This window comes from Gilbertella persicaria (assembly GCF_025201335.1).
Source record: "Gilbertella persicaria strain CBS 190.32 chromosome Unknown B0P05scaffold_2, whole genome shotgun sequence".
Classification (NCBI taxonomy): Eukaryota; Fungi; Mucoromycota; class Mucoromycetes; order Mucorales; family Choanephoraceae; genus Gilbertella; species Gilbertella persicaria.
Genome location: NW_026251963.1, coordinates 478,200 through 498,556, shown reverse-complemented (window position 1 = coordinate 498,556; position 20,357 = coordinate 478,200). Strand labels below are relative to the sequence as shown.

Below are 20,357 nucleotides of genomic sequence, written 5' to 3'. Positions count from 1 at the left end.
CGAATGAACTAATTTTTGAACCAATTGAATTAAGAAGCACTGTGACTCTCAAAACTATATATATATATGCAAACAAGTGCTTTATTTTTAATCAATATTGTCTAAACAGGCTTTCCTCTACTACCTCTTGACGAGAATCCACCACCTCGACTACCATTAGGTTTGGAAAATCCTCTGCCTCGGAAAGATCCTCTGTTTCCACCACCAAAATGACTTCCACGGCCTGTCTTTTGAAATGTACTACCATTGCGCCCTGAGAAAGCATGATTGCTTTTCTTTGACGACACATAATCAACGATGGCAACTTTTGTTAATTCTCCAGGCCATCCGGGCCATCCGCCTGGTGTATTGGGATTTCTCATATTAGGTTCAAGTTTAATTCTTCCTTCTTTGATAGCTTTTTCAAAATCACGGCATTTTTTACTCTTTCTCTTTTTGACAGATTTTTTCTTTTCGGCTGCTTCTTTTTCGGCTTGTTCTTTGATAGATGGAATGTGAATAACACGGCGAGGAAATTTAGCGGTAGGATACGGAATGGTTGATTGTTCCATAATAGTTGTGTAATCAATTGCAACTTCTTTGACACGAGCCAAGAACTCTGGTTCTGTTTCATCAAATTCGTATTCTTGTTTTTCAGCTATTGCTTTTGATAAACTATCTGTATCATCTTTTACATCTGCAATAGTCACTTTGGCAACGGGTTGACTGGCGAAAAGACGAAAGGCAAATTCTTCTTCTTGTTCCTGTTGTGCATTATCGTCTTGATCCATGTCGTCTTTTTTACAATGATTAAAACATAACTTTTGATTGTATCAATACCTTGCTCTTCTTCGCTTTGTCCACCCAATAAATTTCTCATAAGTGCGTCCATTCTTTCTGCTTCTTCCTTTACTTCTTCTTCTTCTTCTTTGACACTTTCCTGTTCATAAATATCATTTCTTGAACTGACTTGTGTACCAGGACTGACGACTGTAGTCACTTTCTTAGATCTAAGGCCGGGCAAAGTCAATATTGTAAAGTTTGGAGAACGTATTAGTTGAATCGACTTACACTCTCTGTAAATCCATTTTATAAAGAGAAAAGAGTTTTTTTTTTCTTTTTCTTGTGACCGTTCCAGATTTATCTTTGACAGGCTCAAAAAAAAAAAGGAGAATGTCTTACTACATATATTTCAAAATTATTATGTCTATTAACATCCTTCTTTTAGCCTCTGGCTTCACTTTCTCTTGTTTTATGATATACAGCTGAAACACACTTGCTATACAATTATAGAAATTATTTCTTTTTTATTTTGTTAAAGCAAATTCATCTGTTATATTTCTGAAAATTAGATCACCATCAGAGGCAAAGAGTCCCACAATTATTAAATGAACGAAGTACTTGACGCTCAATTTTTCCTGTTGGGTTTCTAGGTATATTTTCAACAATATATAGGCCACCGCGAAGCTGCATTTCGTCAGGTAGTTTTGCTTCAATTAAACCAAGAAGCTCGTTTTTAATCTGTGCATGATCTGTAAGGTTTGTGAATTTAACAAATGCTGTAGGAAGCCAAACACCAAGGCTTTTTGAATATATGCCAACTGCAGCACAATCATCTACTAAAGGATGGGATGCCTAGTGTCAAAGCTAGGTTAGTTTTCTCTTCATGTAGGAGCTGCATGATACAAACCAAAACACTCTCAATGCTTAGAGGATCAATCTAAACAATCAAGTTAAAAGTTGTCTAAAAAAAACATGAATCTTACATGAAAGTGCTTGAATTTGATTATATCATTAGCACGCTCAACAAATATAGCACTTCCGTGTTCAGTCATTTTAAACAGGTCACCCGTACGGAAGTAGCCTTCTTCATCAAAAGCTTCAGCAGTCTTCTGGGATAGTTATAATAACCCTATATAGCAAAAATTCAAATGGTCAGATGAAGTCATATGATCTTATCCTACCAAAGTTACTGAGGGCCCTTTGATATATAATTCACCAACAGTGTTGTATCCAACTTCTACAGTGTATGCGTCAGTAACTTTGTATATTCGCCAGCATAACAAACCATTTCCATCATTATCGATTAACTTGCATTTGTATCCTGCAGTAAGAGGTCCGACCTCGCCTATTTAGAAGAAATTAGACAATCACGAATGAGCATTGATAACCTGCCTGCTAATGACGTTTCAAAATTGGGTTCAAAAGGACCAATGACTTCTGTCATTCCATAAGTATTCACAACTGGTACTTTGAAGCGTTTATAGAATTGCAGGCATGTTGATTTATCTGTAGCTGCTCCACCTACTGCAACAAATTCAAGTGAAGACAGGTCATATTTAGTGGCATTAGTCTCCCTTAACATCAACATAATGTTTCGAGTAACCGTACAAAGGACCTTGATCTTGTATTGCTGAACAGCAAGAAATACTTTTGGAACAGTATGATTTTTGAGTAGATAAGTAGTAAATCCACGAAAAGGATAACCTGAAAAGGTAATAAAAAGGGTACTCACATAATGAAAATCACTGATACTCAAAACATGAGATGATGCAAGCAACACATTGTCGTCCCTCGCAAGCATAATGGAGCATAGATTTTTCTGACTAAACAAGTTAAGACAAGTACGCAATGCTACATTCTTTTGAACTTACGTGATGGTTACCGCTTTTCTTTTCCCTCCTGTAGTGCCTGATGTGAAGCAAAGGTAATAAGGCATTGTTGCAAGCTCTTCTGAAGTATATTCGATGGGCACAGCAAGTTCATCATGCGACAAGAACGTATCGTCAAACGAACAAGCACCTTTGATTGTTTCTGCGCCAAATACAAAGACGTTGCATTCAGAAAGACCAATCATCTTGGCTGCTTCTAGTGCATTATTGATTGTCTCAATGCAGGCGATTAGAATCTTGGGTCTTATGATTCTCAGACAATCAGCTGCCTGATCAGGGCTTGTATAGCTAGGAATAACACCAGAGGTACCCCCTATTATTGTGCATAAGTTCTTTGTTCAATTCATCATCTTATTATATCAATTTACCAACGATAGGAGGACCATGAATAGCAGCTGCATAAGTCATCTATACTTGTACTTAATGAACGCTTTTTTTTTTCTTTAGCAGATTTACCTCATTTGTAGCATAAAAAGCAACAACATCGCCTTTCTTAAAGTCAGGAAAGACAAGCTTGATACCAGCAGCAAACTTTAGTATAATTTCAATTACTTTTCTGTAAGTGAACACTTCCAAATGATTTTCAGCATTAATATAACAAGGTCGATTAAGATCAATACGTTCATTTTTGGCAAACACGAAATCATAAAAAGAAATATCAGGGCATTGGATAGAAGCCTTTTTTGATTCAAAAATCATTTTTTTTTAGTGCAAATAAGCGAAAGAAAACAAAACAACAAAACAAAACAAAAAAAAAAGTTAAATGTGTGATTGATAATAAAGGATTTTATATGCATTCATGTTTTTCGCTATACAATCTGTGTAGCAAACAATATGCTTAGTGACCTTACATATTGAGGGTATAAGTATGCAAATAGAGGATGCAAACAAAAAAAAACAAAAAAAAAACAAAAAAAGAACAACTGATACAAAAAGAAGAATATTTTAATCCTCTTGAATTGCCGATAGAAACAACAGCATTAAAGTGAAGGTCAAGACTTTAGCTCTATATGCGATCGTGCTTCACAGCAGCATAACCAGTGGAAAATTTGTTTATAATCCCACATAAAATTGTGATTGTGGATTTACCTTTTGTATTGCTGCTGTCTATTCTTTCCTTTTTTTTCGTTTTCTTTTCTTGTTGTACTTGGCACCGCCATTCAACAGCATATTTACCATTATTTTGAGGGCCCTTTGTTTTCCTTGATAGAAACTAAACCGATACTTAGCAGTACGAAACTCATAAAAAGCAAATAGCTTATCCATATATGAAAGCATGTGATCTGCAAATCGTGAAAAAGAAACGTTTCTTGCAGTTTTTGCGGTGGTACTTGCCGCCTTCTTCTCTCGTCGTAACCTCTTTGTGTACACTGTAGACCCTGTTAAATGATAGTATTACTTTGTAGTTCAGTACTTTATTTCATGTTGGTTTAGATCTAAACCTACAGCAGTATAGACACTTTTCTACTGGGACCTAGAAAACTCAGTCTTTATAATTGGGCAACTTCTTCTATTGAAAAATTTTCAATACCCAAATCATGGTTTCTTATTAATATACGACCTTCGTTTTCGCCAAACGCCCTTCTGCAAAACATTATTACCTGCTTGTTGTGAGCGAAGTGTAATATAATAACTTGTAAATATTTGAGCACAGAATACTATATCTCTCACATCTCTGCTAGCAGCAATGATTTTGGACTTTAGCTGGATTGTTACACATTTATTCAGGGGAAGCTTTCTGGTAAATGCTTGATATCCTTAGTCAAGGTTTTTGAAATACTTCACGTTTACTAAGGATATGATGCTCGTAGTTGGATAATCTTGCTGATTTATATCCGCTTTTATGACACTTCTCACACGTATCCACATTGGCAGTTGCATTAGTTGTTCTTCTTCTTTTTGTAGCCTTTTTATCTCTTTTAACACAGTAGCTTTGTTTCCTTTTTACCTGAAGTTCCAACTTTATAGTTAAAGAATATTAGCCAAGCAAGGCTTGAAAAAATATGCAATATGATAACGTACCATCATTAGCATTAGCTTCCTCGTGAAGTTTGTCCTCAAAATAGGCTTTAGAAAAAAAAACGACTAGTTTCATAGCAGTTTCTACAAACATGAGTAGATGCAGAATCTTCGATTTATTTAGAAAACGCATTAGCACAACTTATCATAGTGCCCTTTGATTGCGTCACCAGGAAATATATGTTTACCTTCGTATGATGCTCTTTTTTCTTTGACAGAACGAATTTTGTTCAATAAAAGGGGAAAGATTTAAGATTAATTGTTTTTTGTTATTAAAAAAACCATTAATACGAAATGTAAAGCAAATACGTAACTTGTTCTACCTCTGGTGTTTGCCTTCTTTGAGTCATTCTCTTGAACATCAATAACATGTAAGAGTTCTTCAACACTTTTTGTTGATAGACAAAGCTGCTTTCAATCAACATCATTCCTTGCCTTTATGTTTGAGGTATTTCTGACTCTGATTCCTTAATCACTTGATACTATGTATTTATCTATTAACTACTCAACACATGGAAGTGCTCTGTTTTAGAATGATATGTATTATGCTCAATAAAGCTTATTTAAACCACTACTAATAGCTTATTATATAGTGTTTCATCTACAGCATAGTAAAGAATATAACTCAAGCAGGACTTAAAAGTATTCCAACTATTAAACTTCAGGCTGACAACTAAGATTCCTTTCTTCTGATCCAGTGTAACATGGAGTCTATTATGACCTGTCAGAATTACAGATCTTGCTGTATACACAGCATTATTCATCTCTTCTTACACTAGTTATGTCCTAAAAGACCAAGTATTAATGCCATGTATAAATATATCTTTCAATCACAGTTTTATCCGCAGCTTCGATGGATGTCTTCTATCTTAGTTTAAACATGTTAAAGATCAGACCATCACATAATCACAAATTGACATTTGCATCAACACCAATGGTAGACGAGGTCTGTGCCCTGATCATGTACCCAGTTCTTGTGTACCTTAATCCATTCAACCGATTAGCTAGTGTATACACCCTCAGTTCCAAATCAAGGATAATCAATTATCATACAAACAGTATAAATACAATACAAAATATAGCCTTTAATAAAGCAGGACTGTTGTGAGATGAAGAGAGAATAGATATTAAATAAGAAAAAAGGTAAGAACACAGAGAAAGTCCGTTAGAGCTTGTATAGGCTTTTTATTTCTCAAAGAAATGTTATCTTTCAATTGCTGTAAAATGTCGAGGTATTTATACTTTTTCTTGGTCAAAATATTGTTTTGGGGTTAGTTTCTTGACTACGGATTGATTTGTTAGATCAGGAGCAATTAAGAGAAATGCCTCTAGAGGAAGTTGTCAGCTCAGCCAATAGTGCATGATCTGACCTGAACTTGAATAAACTATTACATATCTGTCAAATGCCAATACCAATGTATTTGTCAGCTCTAACTGTCACTTTATGAGGGCCATTAATAATAACAGAGTCATTAGGTTCATAATCTCTGACTATGAAGACGATGTGGTACTTCTAGTAGAATGAGTGAATGTCAGTTGTTGTGAACATATAGAATCTATATGCATATGATGATCTGACATTAAATAAGTCTTCATTTACATACTAAAATACATCATAACCAATTTACACCAGAAATAGACATAAAAGAACCTCTTGTACTGAATAAGACAATGTATCTTTTAATAGATCAAGACTTATAACCGAAATCTATAATTTACATTATTTAATTAATTTAAAGTAGTCTATGATAATAGAGACTCGGTCACTTGCATGAACTCTACTACTACTTACTCCGACATCTCTTCATGTATAAATACCTAGAGAATGAAGAGCTAGAAAACAAATTATATCTATATATTTTTTTTGGATAATAAACCTGTGATGTTTTGATAATAGAGTTATATAATAAGATGATATAGAGACAAAGGTAGATACTTTGAGACTGTTCTATACAATTTTATTGTTGTTCTTTTTTACTATAAATTATTCTAGCATATTTATACATGAAGAGATGTCGGAGTAAGTAGTCGTAGAGTTCATGCAAATGACTGAGTCTCTATTATCATAGACTACTTTAAATTAATTAAATAATGTAAATTATAGATTTCGGTTATAAGTCTTGATCTATTAAAAGATACATTGTCTTATTCAGTACAAGAGGTTCTTTTATGTCTATTTCTGGTGTAAATTGGTTATGATGTATTTTAGTATGTAAATGAAGACTTATTTAATGTCAGATCATCACAAAACCTATACAAGTTCTAATCGACTTCTTTGTTTTTATCTTCTCTCTTACATCACAACAACTATAAATCCATTGCAATTGCCATAGATGTGATCTGGTCTTTTGCCATGATCATCATTTATTGATCTATGCATATGAATTTATATATGTTCACAATACTATTTATTATATTTTGTATTGAAAGTGCTCAGAACACCACATTTCTATTCTACACGACTTATAGTGCTCATCGTTCATGCTTTAGAGGACTTATCCAAGGATAAAAATCATGCGATTTTTTTTAGACAGGTATGAAAGCGATATCTGTATTACTGTGAAATTTATTGAACAGCGTTGGAAATATATATTATGTAATTAAATTTGTATATTTGATTGGCGCTAAGGCCTCTATTCTGTTATTATATTTACACTATATAGTATTTTTTGGTTAAAATTTTCGTACAGAGGGATTAGCTCAGCGGTAGTAGCGAAAGATTGCAAATCTTTAGGTCCCGTGTTCGAATCACGGATTCCTCTTCCTTTTTTATCATTTCTCATTATTGCGGTGAGTGCAGCTCATGGACTCTGTTATGTCTTCTTATTGCAAGAAGTTCATGCTTTTTTGCGCTAGATTATTTGTATTTGATACAGCTGTGAGCCAAAAAATCTCTTAAACTAATAAAACTGAATTTATTGAGACCTCCAGTCTTTTGAAAATATGCACATAAGTCTTGAACCCTTATACAAACAAACGAATTTTCCGACTTCTCAATTGTTGAGAATGCGACCCTGAGTCGACCGAAGATCATAAAGAGTCTATTTCACTCTAGTAGCTGTAATCAAGAGACAAATTTGGAGAAATATTACTCAACATCATCAAAATACTTTTTGTCTTTTTCACAGGGCATGAATTTTTTTTATTAACACCCTCTTTCTTCATCAAAGTAATTGGAATAACCTTGTTAAACATAATCAATTCGTTTTGAACCAGACAAATGTTTTTTCTTTTAGAGGCTTAAGCTTGCAATACCCACCTAACATCATTAGTTGGCTCATGTTATTTAGATACCAAATCAATCACATCAAGCTCTGATAATACAAAACTACAAGAAGTGCTATCAGTAAAATATTAACTGGTTTTCTTGATCTCAATATAAAAAGGTTATTCTCTTCGAAACATGCATTCGAGAAAGGAGAACTATACTGTAGTTTGTTCAGAGAGACTCATCAAAGAGTTATTGTTCTTACTCTTAGAGACTATACAGATCTCTTGTCTTCTTCGGGTCAATTCAGACAATCTTTTAACTGAAATAAAAATGAAGAAGTAATCAGCCTTAAAAGTTTTGAATTAGTCGATACTTGCGAGGTGTTTGATCCAGGAAGCTCTCAATGTTCCCCATACTCTTTTTCTTCTTTTAGACATCTTGAGGAACACATGACTTGCGGCTTTGAGATCTTCAGAAGTTAATACATTAGCGTTTCAACAGCGATTGTAATCGAAGCGATCCGGCTTGATAACCCTCATCCTCGGGTATAGCTCAAATGAGCCGTATTAGACAAAGGCATTGTATTGAATCAATGCTTTGTCTCATCCCAGAGATAATTTGAATCGCATTCCATCATGCATATAAAAGTGTCAAATATAGGCTAGTTTTTTACTGTTTAGCATCATACATATCTAGAAAGATATCGATTTCTATCGTTTACTTAGCAAGGACAAAGTAGGTAGTATATCCGAGATTAACATGATAGGAAGAGTTACTTTATTGAAGTGGAAGAACTTTATCATTCCTTATGCAGCAGGATACGCTAGTCTCTTTTTACCTGATTCAGTTACAATCAACTCAACTTTGTTTGATCTGTACATTAAAGTAAGATTTACGTCATACTGGAAGTAACGGTACGAAGGATAATACAGCCAAGCTTGTAGTAAGAATCTATAGTGTCTGCTTTCGATAGTATAAATGTATTTTATATATTTCTAGTATTATTTTGTACATTGAAACAAGCTGAGGCTATTTAGAGAGACATGTAGCAAATGTCTCCTAATGTGATTAGTTTAAAATATTTAGCTAACTAAACAAGAAGAGGCGCTTTTCTAGCGCATCAAGGTCAAAGCTTACTATGAATAACCTTATTATCTATCTTAGCGCTATCATTAAAAAAGCATTCTAAACAGTTATGATAAAGTTTGTATTGATCATGGCATCATTTCACTAAAAAAAAAAGCTTAACAGTGAGGCACTCTTTTTTCTCTCCAATTATCCATTTTTCAGTATGATTTTCTGTATTTCTGCAGTTCAGCCTGTCTTGTAATTCATTCGGGAAAATTGAAACTACGCGATTACAAAAAAAATTTAATTGCTTTTCCTTTTTGTTAAACACATAAACAAGTATGGGAAAATCAAAGAGAACGATGAATCCAGCGGACGCCTTGCGTAAAGTATTACAAAAAAAAAACAATTTCGAGAAACACTATAGACTAACTTAAGTATAGGTAAAAAACAACGCAAGCGCGAACTACAAAAAGTAAGATATCTAAAATAGAGCGTTTCTTAAACCTTGCACAATAGAACAAAGAAGATCGTAAACGTGTTCGAGAGTCAGCACTTGCAAAGAAAGATATTGGCAAAGTTCGACAGGATATTGCAAGACTTGAGCATTTAGGTAAGTTAAATAAAGATATGCTTGAGAAGCACGCGTCTTTAATACATATATATATCTGTAGTTAGATTAGGTCAATTGGATAAAGCTGGTCAAGCACGTCTAGAAGGCTTAAGAGCAGAAGCTACCAAGATCGAAAAAGTCAAAAAGGTATGTAGATTTATGCAGATACAGGAATGTGTAACTCACAATCCATTATCTAGGCTACCGAATTGACAGGGTAAATAAAACATTGCAATATGTATACGTATGTATATAACTCACAGTTGATAGTGCTCAAGCAGCTTATGCTGCTCGTATACAAGAGCATGATAAAAAGCATGAAAATGATGTTAGGAGGCTAGTTTATGATCCAAAACGTGGTGCTTTTGTTCCTGCAAAGAAAAAAGAGTCAAAAAAGATAACAACAGGAGATGATGAAGAGGATGAAGATTCATCAAGTGATAGCTCAGAATCAGATTCAGATGATAGTGATTCTAGTATGGAAGACAGTGATGAAGAAGACGACAACGAAGAAGAAGAGGAAGAAGAAGATGTCCCAATGCCCAAAGAACAGCATAAAGTATTAACAGAATCAGACGATGAATATGAAATCCCACTTCCTCCAGGTCCACCACCTCAAAGGCCCTTTGATAATCAATTAGCACCTTTACAAAATAGATTGCCAGCTCCACCCCCACCCCCACCAGGCCCACCACCATTTCGAGGACCTTATCCAGTACATCAAGGACAGAATAGAATGCAGCCACCACCACCACCTCCCATTCCTCATGGGTTTGTTCGTCCTCCTGTCTATAACAGTCGAATGCAACCGCCTCCACCACCTCCACCCACGATAACATGTAGGTTTACACATATTTATTTAATCATGACGATTCATATTATTTATAGACCAAAGGCCACCACCATCACCTGCAGCATTCTCAGCACCTGTACACTATGAAGCCAAACCTAAAGCAGTTGAAGTGGCACCTACTATCTCTGCCGAACCTCAATTACGTGACCTTCAAAAAGAATTACTTGGATTTGTTCCTGCTGCTATTCGACGCAAACAAGCCAAGAAACTACCGAAAGAATAAAATTCGAATTTGTTTGTTATACAAAAAAAAAAAAAAAAAAGAAAACTCGTCATTTTACTCTTACAAAAAAAAAGATAAAAGTGGAAATTTTCTGACGGTGGGCCGTTTTTTTTCCTTGTGCAAGGATACACACATGAATTTGAACAAAAAAAAAAAAAGGTTTCAGTGTAATGAGTTACAGCCAATGTTATTTATGATTTTTTTAAGAGGGATCATCATCGATTGCAAGTATTACAAAAGAACAGGTGAGAAAAAGAAAATATCTTTATTTGCAATATAACTTTTTTGGATAATAATGATACATGGTAATTGGGTATTTTTTGATGTTGTTATTTTAACCAAGAACAGCTTTAGGCGTTGTGGGTGATGAGCGAGTAGGATAATAGGTAGAATGGAAAAGATTAGAAGAGGAAGGTCGATAATACCTTTGAATCATCTCATTCAATGCACTAAAGTCGCTATTGTCTTTAGTGTCTGAGAAATAAGAATGGTTGGACCATAAAGGGTTTGTGTCAACGGGGGTAGTAGGTGAAAGAGGTGGTGATAGGGGCTTTTCACAATGATTATTCGTGAGTGATAAAGGTTCCATTTTCTTGACTAGTAAATCGTCTTCTTCGTGTTGAATATCGTCAAACGTGTTTTGTTCATCGTCTGAATCCGAGGAAGATCCAAATTCATCTTGTAATTCCGTATCTGAAACAATATCAATTCTGTAATTCTTACAGTTGTTATTATCCCAAAACTCGCGGTCGTTGACAGTGTATTTGACAGCTAAATAGAGCGTCTTATGGGCAGGATGATGTAATTCAATTTGGAACTGGAAGCGGTCCCATGTACCAGTTGATGTTTGATAAAGACCTTCGGTTGTCTTGACAGTCTTCCAATCATCCAGTGTATAATGTATCACGACATGCTTCTGGAAGGCCAAATTAGCTACTTGGACATGGCCTAGCAGGTTGATACCTTGTTGGTGTTGTTTGAGTTCAATATCTTGCATTTGAACAAAGCCATTATTCAATTGTTCTGGCCAATTAGGACGGGAAAGATGAAACATGGGTTGTCTATTAAGAGGAGGATCTGAGCGACAAGCCTTTGGCATTTGCGATTTCAAGAACAAGCGAACATTTTCTAGTGAATCATTATCACAAAAGCGCACGGATTTTTTTTGTTTAACTTTTTCTGTAAATACAGGTGATGTAGAGCGAATAAGTGGTGGGCGTCTAATTAGATTTACTCTTTTATGTTGAAAGCTTGAATGGTTCATGTTTGGAGATAGAGAATTGGAATAAGAAGAGAAAAATAAAAAAATAAAAAAGAAACAAAATTCGCTTCTTTTATAGAAGCATAAATTAAGCCCAAAAAAGTAGTACGCCGTTTTACTAAAGATAAAAAATGTCAATAAAGAGATGGGAAGTTTTTTTTTTTTTTTTTTTTCACAATAAACAATGAAGCTTTAAACTTAATTTAGGCGGGATCAAATCGGTAGTTCTTAAACCGGGTCTACAAAGAATATCACACACACGATTCGTATTATTTTCTCATAGACAAGAATAATATATAGTTTTTATTTTATACGTCACAAGAACAAGTTGTTTTCTCCAAGAATAAAAAGCCCTTTTTGGCATGCATACAAGTAAGCTTACTGGCTATTCTCACGTGGTCAACTTGTTCAAAGAAGAATAGAAAACTCGTACTCTCCTGATTTTTTTCTCTCTCTCTTTTTATGTATATCCACATAAAAGACGTCATGAACCTGTTCTTGTTCGGTAAAAAGAAAAAAGAAAAAAAAAAAGAGCGATAAGATGTTGTTAAAGCAAACCAGTAAAAACTAAAATGAATGCGTATGTATACATGTATTATAAAAAAAAAGGAGAAGGCAATGGTATAGATTTTAATGTTGTTGTCATTATGTCAAACTAGTTGATTGTTTATTATATCTTCTACGCTTTCTCATGACAGTAGGGGTTGGTAAAATAGATGGGTCTATCTTGGTAAGTAAAGAATAATAATGGTTTTTCTTACCTTCTTCATGATGATACATGTTTGTCGTACGTCTTTTTCTTTTTGTGACAACAACAGGTATAGGATCATCTTCAATCATTTCGCCCTCCACTAAAAGTACATGATCAGTTCCCTTATGATTTACATCGTCTAATATTTGGGGTAATAATCGTCGTCTTGCATTGATAAACCAATTACTGATTTGGTTCAATGTCAATCCAGTTTTGTCTTTTAAACCAATTTTTTCGGCTTCTGTTGGGTATGGATTACGACAGTGCTCAACCAACCATTGTTTCAAAACGGCTGTCACTGTCTTGGGTAAATTGCCTCTTCTTTTACGAATCATATTGGTGTTATTAAGCGCAGAGGAAGAAGAAGGGAGAGGCGATTTGATGGGATGATCTTCACTTTCACAACAACAACTGCTATCACTGCTACTACTACTGCTACTACTGCTTGTCAAATGAAAGTCTTCTTCTTCAGAAATAGCATCATCGTCATCATCGTCAGAGAACAAGTTTGATTTATTGTTGGGTCTTCTAGTCTTTTTTGGTTTTTTTGACAATTTAGGACTTTGTGTTGGTTTTGGTGATAATTCTTGTCTTGTACTTTGAATGATATCATACCAAGCCTTTCCATTTGATTTGAGCATCATGCCTACAGTCTGTTTCTTTTGTTGAATCAATGGGATATAGTACGGGTCACCATAAGGAATATGAATACGATGAGTTACACCCGATGGGTCTGTACTGTAAGAATGATCATGAAATAAAATGACAGGCTTAAATATACGATGTTGCTAATAAGTTTTGTTTAGTCATAGAAAAAAAAGTAAAGGCTTACAGTCATCTTGTTATATTTTGAAGGGTTCTATAATGACAACTTTACAAAAAAGAAGAAAAAAAAAGAGAAGAAAGAGTAAGAAATTAAGAAGGTGGCTCTTTTTATTACTTTTTTTTTTGGGTATATATAATGAATTAAAAGAAAAAAAATCAGTAAGAAAAGGGGTTATGCATGATAAATAAAAAGATGTAACAATTTGTTTATATATATTTATTTGTTTATGATTGTTATCATCACCAAGAAAGAAGCATAAAAGAGAGAAAAATAAAAAGTGACAGCAATGGGCATTTACTAACTTGACAGGTTACTCTTTCTTTCTTTTTTGTCTCCTCATAATATACTTGTTCGGTATGCAACATTGATAGCATCATTTAAAGCTCAACTTGTAAAGGAGCATATAAAAAGGAGAAAAAATAAAAAAAAAAAAAAGAAGAAAGAAGAGTGAAAAAGAGTTTATTGTTTCATCTGCACCAATATTTTGTCTAAAATGCACGGCACATACATCTGTTATAGAATAATAATAACTTCTTACTGTTTCGTATCATAAAACGCTTGTTGAGAGGAACTGTCAATCTACTTTTAGGATTGAAATTTGACCAATTTAAGCAAAATGAATTCTTAAAAATGTTATATATTTATGTAAATAAATATGACCTATCCACGTGTAAATCATTCTCCATTATCCGCTCTATCTTGGGCAAACCAAATGACTACAATAAGAGTGTAAGTGATATATGCCTAGTGTTTTGCAAGTGATTTATCAGGTAAATAAGTATTAAAAAAGAAGAAAGAAATACATGTTGATTGTCATTATTATTATTATTATTATTATTATTATTATTGTTGTTGTTGTTGTTGTTGTTGTTGTTGTTGTTGTTGTATGTTTCATTCTCAAGTATGGATCCCTTTTAAATACGCCTTAAGGTCTTCTCCCTATCATTTTATACCGAAATTTGCTGTCAATAATACGCCTCGTTCTGCTCTTGTGACAAGTGTATGAATTTAATTTTGATGCATACCAAATTCTATCTGGACTCAGGGGCTGACGAATTTGACAGCGGAAACATCAAATACTCCTGGGAAAGGGTAGTCAAAATCGATTCGATACACACTGTAATTAGACTCATCCGGTTATCGTATATCTAGCCAACGTATCGCTCCTTGTAATGGAAAATGTATCAAAGTGACTGATGTTTGTATAGAAACAGGGGAATGTTTCTTGGAAGAATACACCTGTAGGTGCTGACATTCTGTCTCTTGCATATAGGTGATGTTGGTATTTGACAGATGGGCAGCCAATATTGTAACAAAGAAGAAGTCCGTTTACACCTCTGTAGGTTGTCTTTCCTTTTTCTGGTGATCATTGGCCTGGGATATTGAAGTTTGCCGAAACAATATGCATATGTTTGAGATACATTGTTTTCATTCGTAACAGACAATAATATATTTGGCATGAATACCTTATTTCTAGATATCTCCAAAGATAATGAATCGCTTCTAGCTCAGCCAAACATTTTCATATGTTGTCGTACTGTGATATAGGTAAAGAGATTAGGCTAATCTATACTATAAAAAAATGAGTCGTTTCTTTTTTGTCATTACTTTCTGTCACTTTGTTTTGTTAAATTCAAGTAAAAGTGTCTATTCCATTCAAATCATTGCTAAGAGTACCATTGGTTATGAGAGGCTTCTTCAAACATGTTTCAGGCTTGATTTGCTTGTTTGAGTCTCAAGCTCAATTGATTTCATTTTCTTGTACACTGACTCGAAATAAAAATTAGCTCAGTATTTTTTGTCATTCGATCTCAGCAACAAAGGTATCGTAACCTAAGAGTCCTTTAATATACTTAAGTGCGCTCAGTTCCTTGTAGATGATTTGTTGAGATATTTACTTCAAAATAATATAGTTTAATACTTGGCGGCACCGCCTTTGGCATTAATCACAGCTTGGTATTGGTTGGTCATATTGTATAGTAGTATGGATGCAATTGAGAAGATCATTCAACTATCTCCTCGTATCCGTTTAAGTATTTTACATATACTGATTCATATCTATTACTAATTCATCTCCCTTCTATTCTCTGCTCTTTCTTATAATCTAATTTATGTATCTTATGTTCTGCTTGATTCCTAGATTTTTTTTCAATAAAGTGTAATAGAGTATGGACTAAAACACTCTGCGATGAATAAATACATATCTTTGATGTGAACATATTCTAATTGACCAATACATGAAAACCAAAAAAAAAACAAGGTTGAAAAGATCATTGCCCTTATTTTCTATTGGAAAGCACTATTGAACCAACATAGTTCTGAGGGCCAATTATAGTTTATTCCAAAGCTACTTTTGCTTCATTTTATGGTCAATTTGTTGCAAAAAGGCAAGGAAAAACGACTACGACTCACACTTAACATTGTTGTAAAAAAGTAGCTGCATAATTTTAATATCAGGCACCAAAACTCACTCAACAGTGGTCACTCAGTTACGTCACTCTAGACAAAAAACCTTGGTGCGCCACCTTGGTGCGCGGAACTTTAGTCTTTTTTTTTTTGAGTGTTTCTTATATATACATATACAAGAATGGGTAAAAAAAGAAAGTCAAAGCCTATGAGGCCTTGGTGTTGGTACTGCGAAAAAGACTTTGAGGATGATAAAGTACTAGTAACACATCAAAGAGTAAGTATTAGAGATATTTTGGCTCGTTTTAACAGTAGTTTTAGGCCAAGCACTTCAAATGTGAAGAATGCAACAAGAAACTAAGTAAGTTGTACATATTCTTTCATCTTACTTGAAACTCATCTGTTTTATTATAGCTACTGCTGGTGGTATGGTAGTTCATGCTCAACAAGTACACAAGATTACTATTTTCAAGTAATTTTATTCAATGATACAAAGACGTGTTTTAACATGATGTAGAGTACCCAATGCTTTGCCTGGAAGAGACAAACTCGATATTGAGATTTTTGGTATGGAAGGTATACCTGAAGAAGACATGATTGCACATGAAATGAAAATATCGGGTGCCAATAACAGTAACAAAAAGTCAAAATCAAGTGGATCCGGTCATTACGGTGAATTGACACTTGAACAGATTCAACAACAAATGGCTGCTCATAAAGCAGGTATGCCACCAGGGGCTATTATTGCTGCTCCTCCCACAACAACATTAGCATCGCAACAGCAATACTATGGTAACCCTACTTTCAATCCTTATTATCAATATTATCCTCCTCCTGCTCCTCCTGCACAGAATGGATATGGTATGCCTCAACCCTATGGTTATCCTACACCAGGGTAAGTGCCTTGTTTTATTATATGAAGCGAACTGACTGATTTGATAGTATGCCAGCTCCTTATGCTGCTGGGCAATGGGGTTATTATCCTGGTATGCCAGCTCCACCACAGGAGTCAGCAGAAAAGCCATCTCCAGAAGTGCCCGTAGTGACTGCACCCACCTCTGCAACAACTGACGTGGTAGCCCCACCTACTCCATCAGAACCACAACCCACTGGAGAGAATGTGACAGCACAAGAACAAGTGGCCAATCATAATCATAATCATGGTAATAGTAATAATGCAGGAGTAGGATTAGGAGGGAAAAAGAAGGCAACCAAGGTTGTGTTGATTTATAATAACAATGACATTTCGCCTGTAAGTTCTCTTAATATATGTGATGCATGTTTATTAACTTTTGGTCTAGGAGGAACAACGTGCTCAGTTAGAGAAGCACAAAATCTTTTCATAAATTAAAATGCCATTTTTTTAAGTCTGGTAAGAAGCTGCAGTTTTTTTATTATTATTTATTTTTTGTTTGTACATGTACTTTAATAAAAAAGAAAAGAAAAAGAGCTGCCTTGTTGTATATTTATATAGATACACACACTCATTGTGTCACCTTTCTTTTTTTCTTTTTACCCCTTTGTTTTTTTTATTTCTCTCTCTCTCTCTCTCTCTCTCTCTCTCTTTTATATATATATTTTTTTGCCTGTATATACCATTTTTATAGAATTTCAATGTCTACTCATATAAATCATGGCCCAACCAGCCCTAATATTGCAGTAGGCCCACATCAGCGCGCTTATTCTGTAATGGCAGTACCAAGTGAACTAGAACAACATCGCTTTAATAAATATCAGCAATCGTTTAATAAGCCTCATGACTTGAGTTGGCATCAAGAAATCTATAAGAAATATGGCTATGAACCCAAACACAAAAATCCATCTTATTTTGGGCCTTATTTGTTATTGCAAACATTAGGTGAAGGTGAATTTGCTAAAGTCAAGGCCGGAGTTCATGTAAAGACAAATCAAGAGGTAAATGCATACATACGACATTACACAAAAACTCATAAATACTAGGTGGCTATCAAATTAATGAGAAAAGACCTTGTTAAACACGCAGCACTAGAGACAAAATTAGAGAGAGAAATCTCTGTTCTTAAAGTAAGTTTTGTTATTGACCACACTACAAAAAAGGGAGTTGAATAACATGATAAATAAATAAATTAATATATGTTAAACTAACTATTTCTTCAAGTCTGTTCGTCATCCTTATATTGTTCAACTCTTTGAAGTCTTGACAATAAAGAATTATATTGGCATTGTATTACAACGTGCAGCAGGTAAAGCCCAAAAAAAAAAAAGAGAAAGTACTGATTAGTTGCCTAGGTGGTGAATTGTTTGATTATATATTAAAACATCATTATTTACAAGAAACGGAAGCAAAGCGATTATTTGCTCAGCTAATCAGCGGTGTTCATTACATGCATCAAAAGCATATTGTTCATAGAGATCTTAAGCTGGTAAAACACGAAACAACACCATAATTCTTTGTTTAACAAACAAATAGGAAAATCTACTTTTGAGTAAAGACCGTAATATTATCATTACTGATTTTGGATTTGCGAATCGTTTTCAAGTTGCTCAAGAAGATTTAATGGTCACTTCATGCGGTTCACCATGCTATGCTGCTCCTGAACTAGTGATCAATGATGATAGCCATTATGTAGGCACAGCAGTCGATATTTGGTCGTGTGGCGTAATTCTGTTTGCCATGCTGTGTGGTTATTTGCCCTTTGATGATGATCCAAATAACCCTCAGGGGGCTAATATCAACGTGTTGTACAAATATATAGTGAGCACTCCACTTGAAATACCGAACACCATGAGTGTGGATGCAACCCACCTGCTTCGTCGGATGCTTGTACCGGATCCTACTAAGAGATGTACAATGGAAGAAATTCGATCGCATCCTTGGTTAAGCGATCACTGGGATTTGCTGAACCAGTCCATTGAAGAGCTTGAGCAACAAATGGATCACCTGACTATTTCGGATCCTCAGCCCGTTGTTGTGGTTGCTCAACATGACCCACCACCACCCACTCTACCACCAAAACCTCCTGTACCTGCACCTACACTTTCTACAATTGAAAAACCAATTGCTATTGTGCCTGTTTGTACTACACCTCAAGAAGATGATGAAATACCTTCTCTTGAAGTAAAGAGTGTCACTTTAGAACAACCACCTGCTACTTCATTCCTTCATGATAAATTCCTGAAGCTTCAACGTCGTGTCTCAACAAACTCTCATTCTTCCTCTTCTTCTTCAACAAAAAGACAGTCTATCTATAACGACAAGATACCCGACCGCTCACAAAGCGTTCAACCTCAAAAAGCACGTCGTGATAGAACTATTAGTGAAAGTTATACTACTTCTATAGATGTCAAGAAATCATCTCATCACCAATCACTGCATATTCTACCCTCTGTTTCAGAGCAATCAACAGTGACCCTCTCAGCTCATAAAAGAACAAAAGGACAAAAGCTCATGGACTGGTTTAAACGTAAACCATCACAAAGTAAAGTACCCCCTTTTTTTTTGAATATTTGTAAACTCATAATCACATCATTTAGGTACCAAATTTCCTCGTTCAAATGCAGCCAATCATACGCATATGCCAGCAATCGAATCATTAGACAGATTTCCATTACCAGAACGACCTATCAGCGCACTGCCTAACCCTATTCGCGCCATGCCAATTGGTAAGCCGTTGGGTTCCTATGCTGCAGATTTCAATGACTCCAAACTCCGATTACACAAAGGTGCTGTAGATCAAGATGCACTCACTTCCAAAGCACCCAACGAAGTATTGCAGACAATCAAGGAGTCTTTGTCCATAATGGGCATAGGCATGAAACGATGCCATGACTTCAAAGTCAAATGTGTACGTCCTGCTCGTCAACATCATGGTCAGTATAGATCAAGAAAAATCAGTGCTGCACCATTCAAATTGTTCTTTCACCCTAATGCTACGCATAGCTCAAATGATAGAAGGACTCAAGCAGCAGGAAATGTCATTTATGGCGAGCAAGGCATTGATTCCGGTGATGAAGTTCAATTTACAGTGGAATTATCCAAGATTGAAAACTTGCCCGGACTGTATGTGGTAGATATCAGAAGAACCCGTGGTAACATTTGGGCCTTTAAGTTCCTGTATCATACATTACTCGATTTATTGAATTTGAGTGGTCAGAGTGGTATGGGGTACATGGCTCATCGACGTGTGTCGGATGCAGAAATAGAGAATCAAGACCAGCAAAAAAACCGTATTAGTTATATGACTACTAGTAGCAGTAGCAGCAGCATGATGGTTTTTGAAGAGTCACATAAATAATAAAAACTGGCAATTAGTCAACATGCAATTTGACATGTCCAATTGGATTGATAATGGTAAAAGATGATTAGATTTTCGCTTCTGAGTTTCGTTTGTATAAGCCAATGAGGAAATCAGAAAATTGTGTGCTTAAAGACGCAATGTTCGCAAATTTTAACAGCAAGTTATATGCCAACCAGGAGATTTCCTTTTTTTTTTATC

The 20,357-nt window shown here is 35.0% G+C and overlaps 8 protein-coding genes and 1 non-coding gene across 9 annotated transcripts; 4 read left to right on the top strand and 5 right to left on the bottom strand.

Annotated features, from left to right (window-relative positions):
- Positions 1-66: 66 nt before the first annotated feature.
- B0P05DRAFT_522873 (uncharacterized protein) lies at positions 67-1,075 on the bottom strand. The gene is made up of 3 exons (XM_051576022.1): positions 1,051-1,075; positions 820-989; positions 67-775 (listed from the first exon to the last, which is right to left on the bottom strand). Exons 1-3 carry the CDS (start codon positions 1,065-1,067, stop codon positions 102-104), a joined length of 861 nt encoding a protein of 286 aa, XP_051439423.1. The 5' UTR covers positions 1,068-1,075; the 3' UTR covers positions 67-101.
- A 65-nt stretch (positions 1,076-1,140) lies between these two features.
- Positions 1,141-3,532, bottom strand: B0P05DRAFT_522865 (uncharacterized protein). The gene is made up of 9 exons (XM_051576021.1): positions 3,108-3,532; positions 3,020-3,059; positions 2,634-2,964; positions 2,155-2,585; positions 2,048-2,107; positions 1,944-1,999; positions 1,746-1,871; positions 1,670-1,699; positions 1,141-1,614 (listed from the first exon to the last, which is right to left on the bottom strand). The coding sequence occupies exons 1-9, from the start codon at positions 3,348-3,350 to the stop codon at positions 1,339-1,341; spliced, it is 1,593 nt and encodes a 530-aa protein (XP_051439422.1). The 5' UTR covers positions 3,351-3,532; the 3' UTR covers positions 1,141-1,338.
- A 226-nt stretch (positions 3,533-3,758) lies between these two features.
- On the bottom strand, positions 3,759-4,046 carry B0P05DRAFT_461242 (uncharacterized protein; the record flags this gene model as incomplete). Its single annotated transcript, XM_051574064.1, has 1 exon — positions 3,759-4,046. A coding segment is annotated over one exon (288 nt), but the record flags the coding sequence as incomplete, so codon positions are not given.
- Positions 4,047-7,359: 3,313 nt separating this feature from the next.
- Positions 7,360-7,432, top strand: B0P05DRAFT_t9. Its single transcript has one exon. It is a non-coding gene; the product is annotated as a tRNA-Cys (tRNA).
- A 1,752-nt stretch (positions 7,433-9,184) lies between these two features.
- On the top strand, positions 9,185-10,676 carry B0P05DRAFT_522847 (uncharacterized protein). The gene is made up of 7 exons (XM_051576020.1): positions 9,185-9,333; positions 9,393-9,424; positions 9,469-9,562; positions 9,624-9,709; positions 9,763-9,779; positions 9,833-10,401; positions 10,451-10,676. Exons 1-7 carry the CDS (start codon positions 9,291-9,293, stop codon positions 10,636-10,638), a joined length of 1,029 nt encoding a protein of 342 aa, XP_051439420.1. The 5' UTR covers positions 9,185-9,290; the 3' UTR covers positions 10,639-10,676.
- Positions 10,677-10,878: 202 nt separating this feature from the next.
- On the bottom strand, positions 10,879-12,042 carry B0P05DRAFT_522842 (putative phosphatase regulatory subunit-domain-containing protein). Its single transcript, XM_051576019.1, has one exon. It carries the CDS (start codon positions 11,900-11,902, stop codon positions 10,973-10,975), a length of 930 nt encoding a protein of 309 aa, XP_051439419.1. The 5' UTR covers positions 11,903-12,042; the 3' UTR covers positions 10,879-10,972.
- A 328-nt stretch (positions 12,043-12,370) lies between these two features.
- On the bottom strand, positions 12,371-13,918 carry B0P05DRAFT_522831 (homeobox KN domain-containing protein). Its single transcript, XM_051576018.1, has 4 exons — positions 13,483-13,918; positions 12,718-13,438; positions 12,559-12,629; positions 12,371-12,479 (listed from the first exon to the last, which is right to left on the bottom strand). The coding sequence occupies exons 1-3, from the start codon at positions 13,486-13,488 to the stop codon at positions 12,622-12,624; spliced, it is 735 nt and encodes a 244-aa protein (XP_051439418.1). The 5' UTR covers positions 13,489-13,918; the 3' UTR covers positions 12,371-12,479; positions 12,559-12,621.
- A 2,118-nt stretch (positions 13,919-16,036) lies between these two features.
- B0P05DRAFT_522824 (uncharacterized protein) lies at positions 16,037-17,399 on the top strand. The gene is made up of 6 exons (XM_051576017.1): positions 16,037-16,159; positions 16,204-16,243; positions 16,297-16,354; positions 16,400-16,777; positions 16,825-17,134; positions 17,184-17,399. Exons 1-6 carry the CDS (start codon positions 16,064-16,066, stop codon positions 17,226-17,228), a joined length of 927 nt encoding a protein of 308 aa, XP_051439417.1. The 5' UTR covers positions 16,037-16,063; the 3' UTR covers positions 17,229-17,399.
- A 172-nt stretch (positions 17,400-17,571) lies between these two features.
- On the top strand, positions 17,572-20,156 carry B0P05DRAFT_567950 (kinase-like domain-containing protein; the record flags this gene model as incomplete). The annotated part of the gene is made up of 6 exons (XM_051581167.1): positions 17,572-17,796; positions 17,842-17,925; positions 18,020-18,104; positions 18,151-18,284; positions 18,332-19,340; positions 19,396-20,156. 6 exons carry the CDS (start codon positions 17,572-17,574, stop codon positions 20,154-20,156), a joined length of 2,298 nt encoding a protein of 765 aa, XP_051439416.1.
- Positions 20,157-20,357: the final 201 nt, after the last annotated feature.

Excerpts from the sequence above, each read along its gene's own strand:
- B0P05DRAFT_522873 (XM_051576022.1), bottom strand. Across the intron at positions 776-819 it reads ACAAAGCGAAGAAGAGCAAG|ACGACATGGATCAAGACGAT; the intron begins GTATTGATACAA and ends ATTGTAAAAAAG.
- B0P05DRAFT_522865 (XM_051576021.1), bottom strand. The coding sequence starts at position 3,350 with ATGATTTTTGAATCAAAAAAGGCTTCTATCCAATGCCCTGATATTTCT. Across the intron at positions 2,108-2,154 it reads TTTTGAAACGTCATTAGCAG|GCGAGGTCGGACCTCTTACT; the intron begins GCAGGTTATCAA and ends TCTTCTAAATAG. Across the intron at positions 1,615-1,669 it reads TAAGCATTGAGAGTGTTTTG|GCATCCCATCCTTTAGTAGA; the intron begins GTTTGTATCATG and ends CTTTGACACTAG.
- B0P05DRAFT_522847 (XM_051576020.1), top strand. The coding sequence starts at position 9,291 with ATGGGAAAATCAAAGAGAACGATGAATCCAGCGGACGCCTTGC. Across the intron at positions 9,334-9,392 it reads GAATCCAGCGGACGCCTTGC|GTAAAAAACAACGCAAGCGC; the intron begins GTAAAGTATTAC and ends ACTTAAGTATAG. Across the intron at positions 9,425-9,468 it reads GCAAGCGCGAACTACAAAAA|AACAAAGAAGATCGTAAACG; the intron begins GTAAGATATCTA and ends CTTGCACAATAG.
- B0P05DRAFT_522842 (XM_051576019.1), bottom strand. The coding sequence starts at position 11,902 with ATGAACCATTCAAGCTTTCAACATAAAAGAGTAAATCTAATTAGACGC.
- B0P05DRAFT_522824 (XM_051576017.1), top strand. The coding sequence starts at position 16,064 with ATGGGTAAAAAAAGAAAGTCAAAGCCTATGAGGCCTTGGTGTTGGTAC. Across the intron at positions 16,244-16,296 it reads AGAATGCAACAAGAAACTAA|CTACTGCTGGTGGTATGGTA; the intron begins GTAAGTTGTACA and ends GTTTTATTATAG. Across the intron at positions 16,778-16,824 it reads TATGGTTATCCTACACCAGG|TATGCCAGCTCCTTATGCTG; the intron begins GTAAGTGCCTTG and ends CTGATTTGATAG.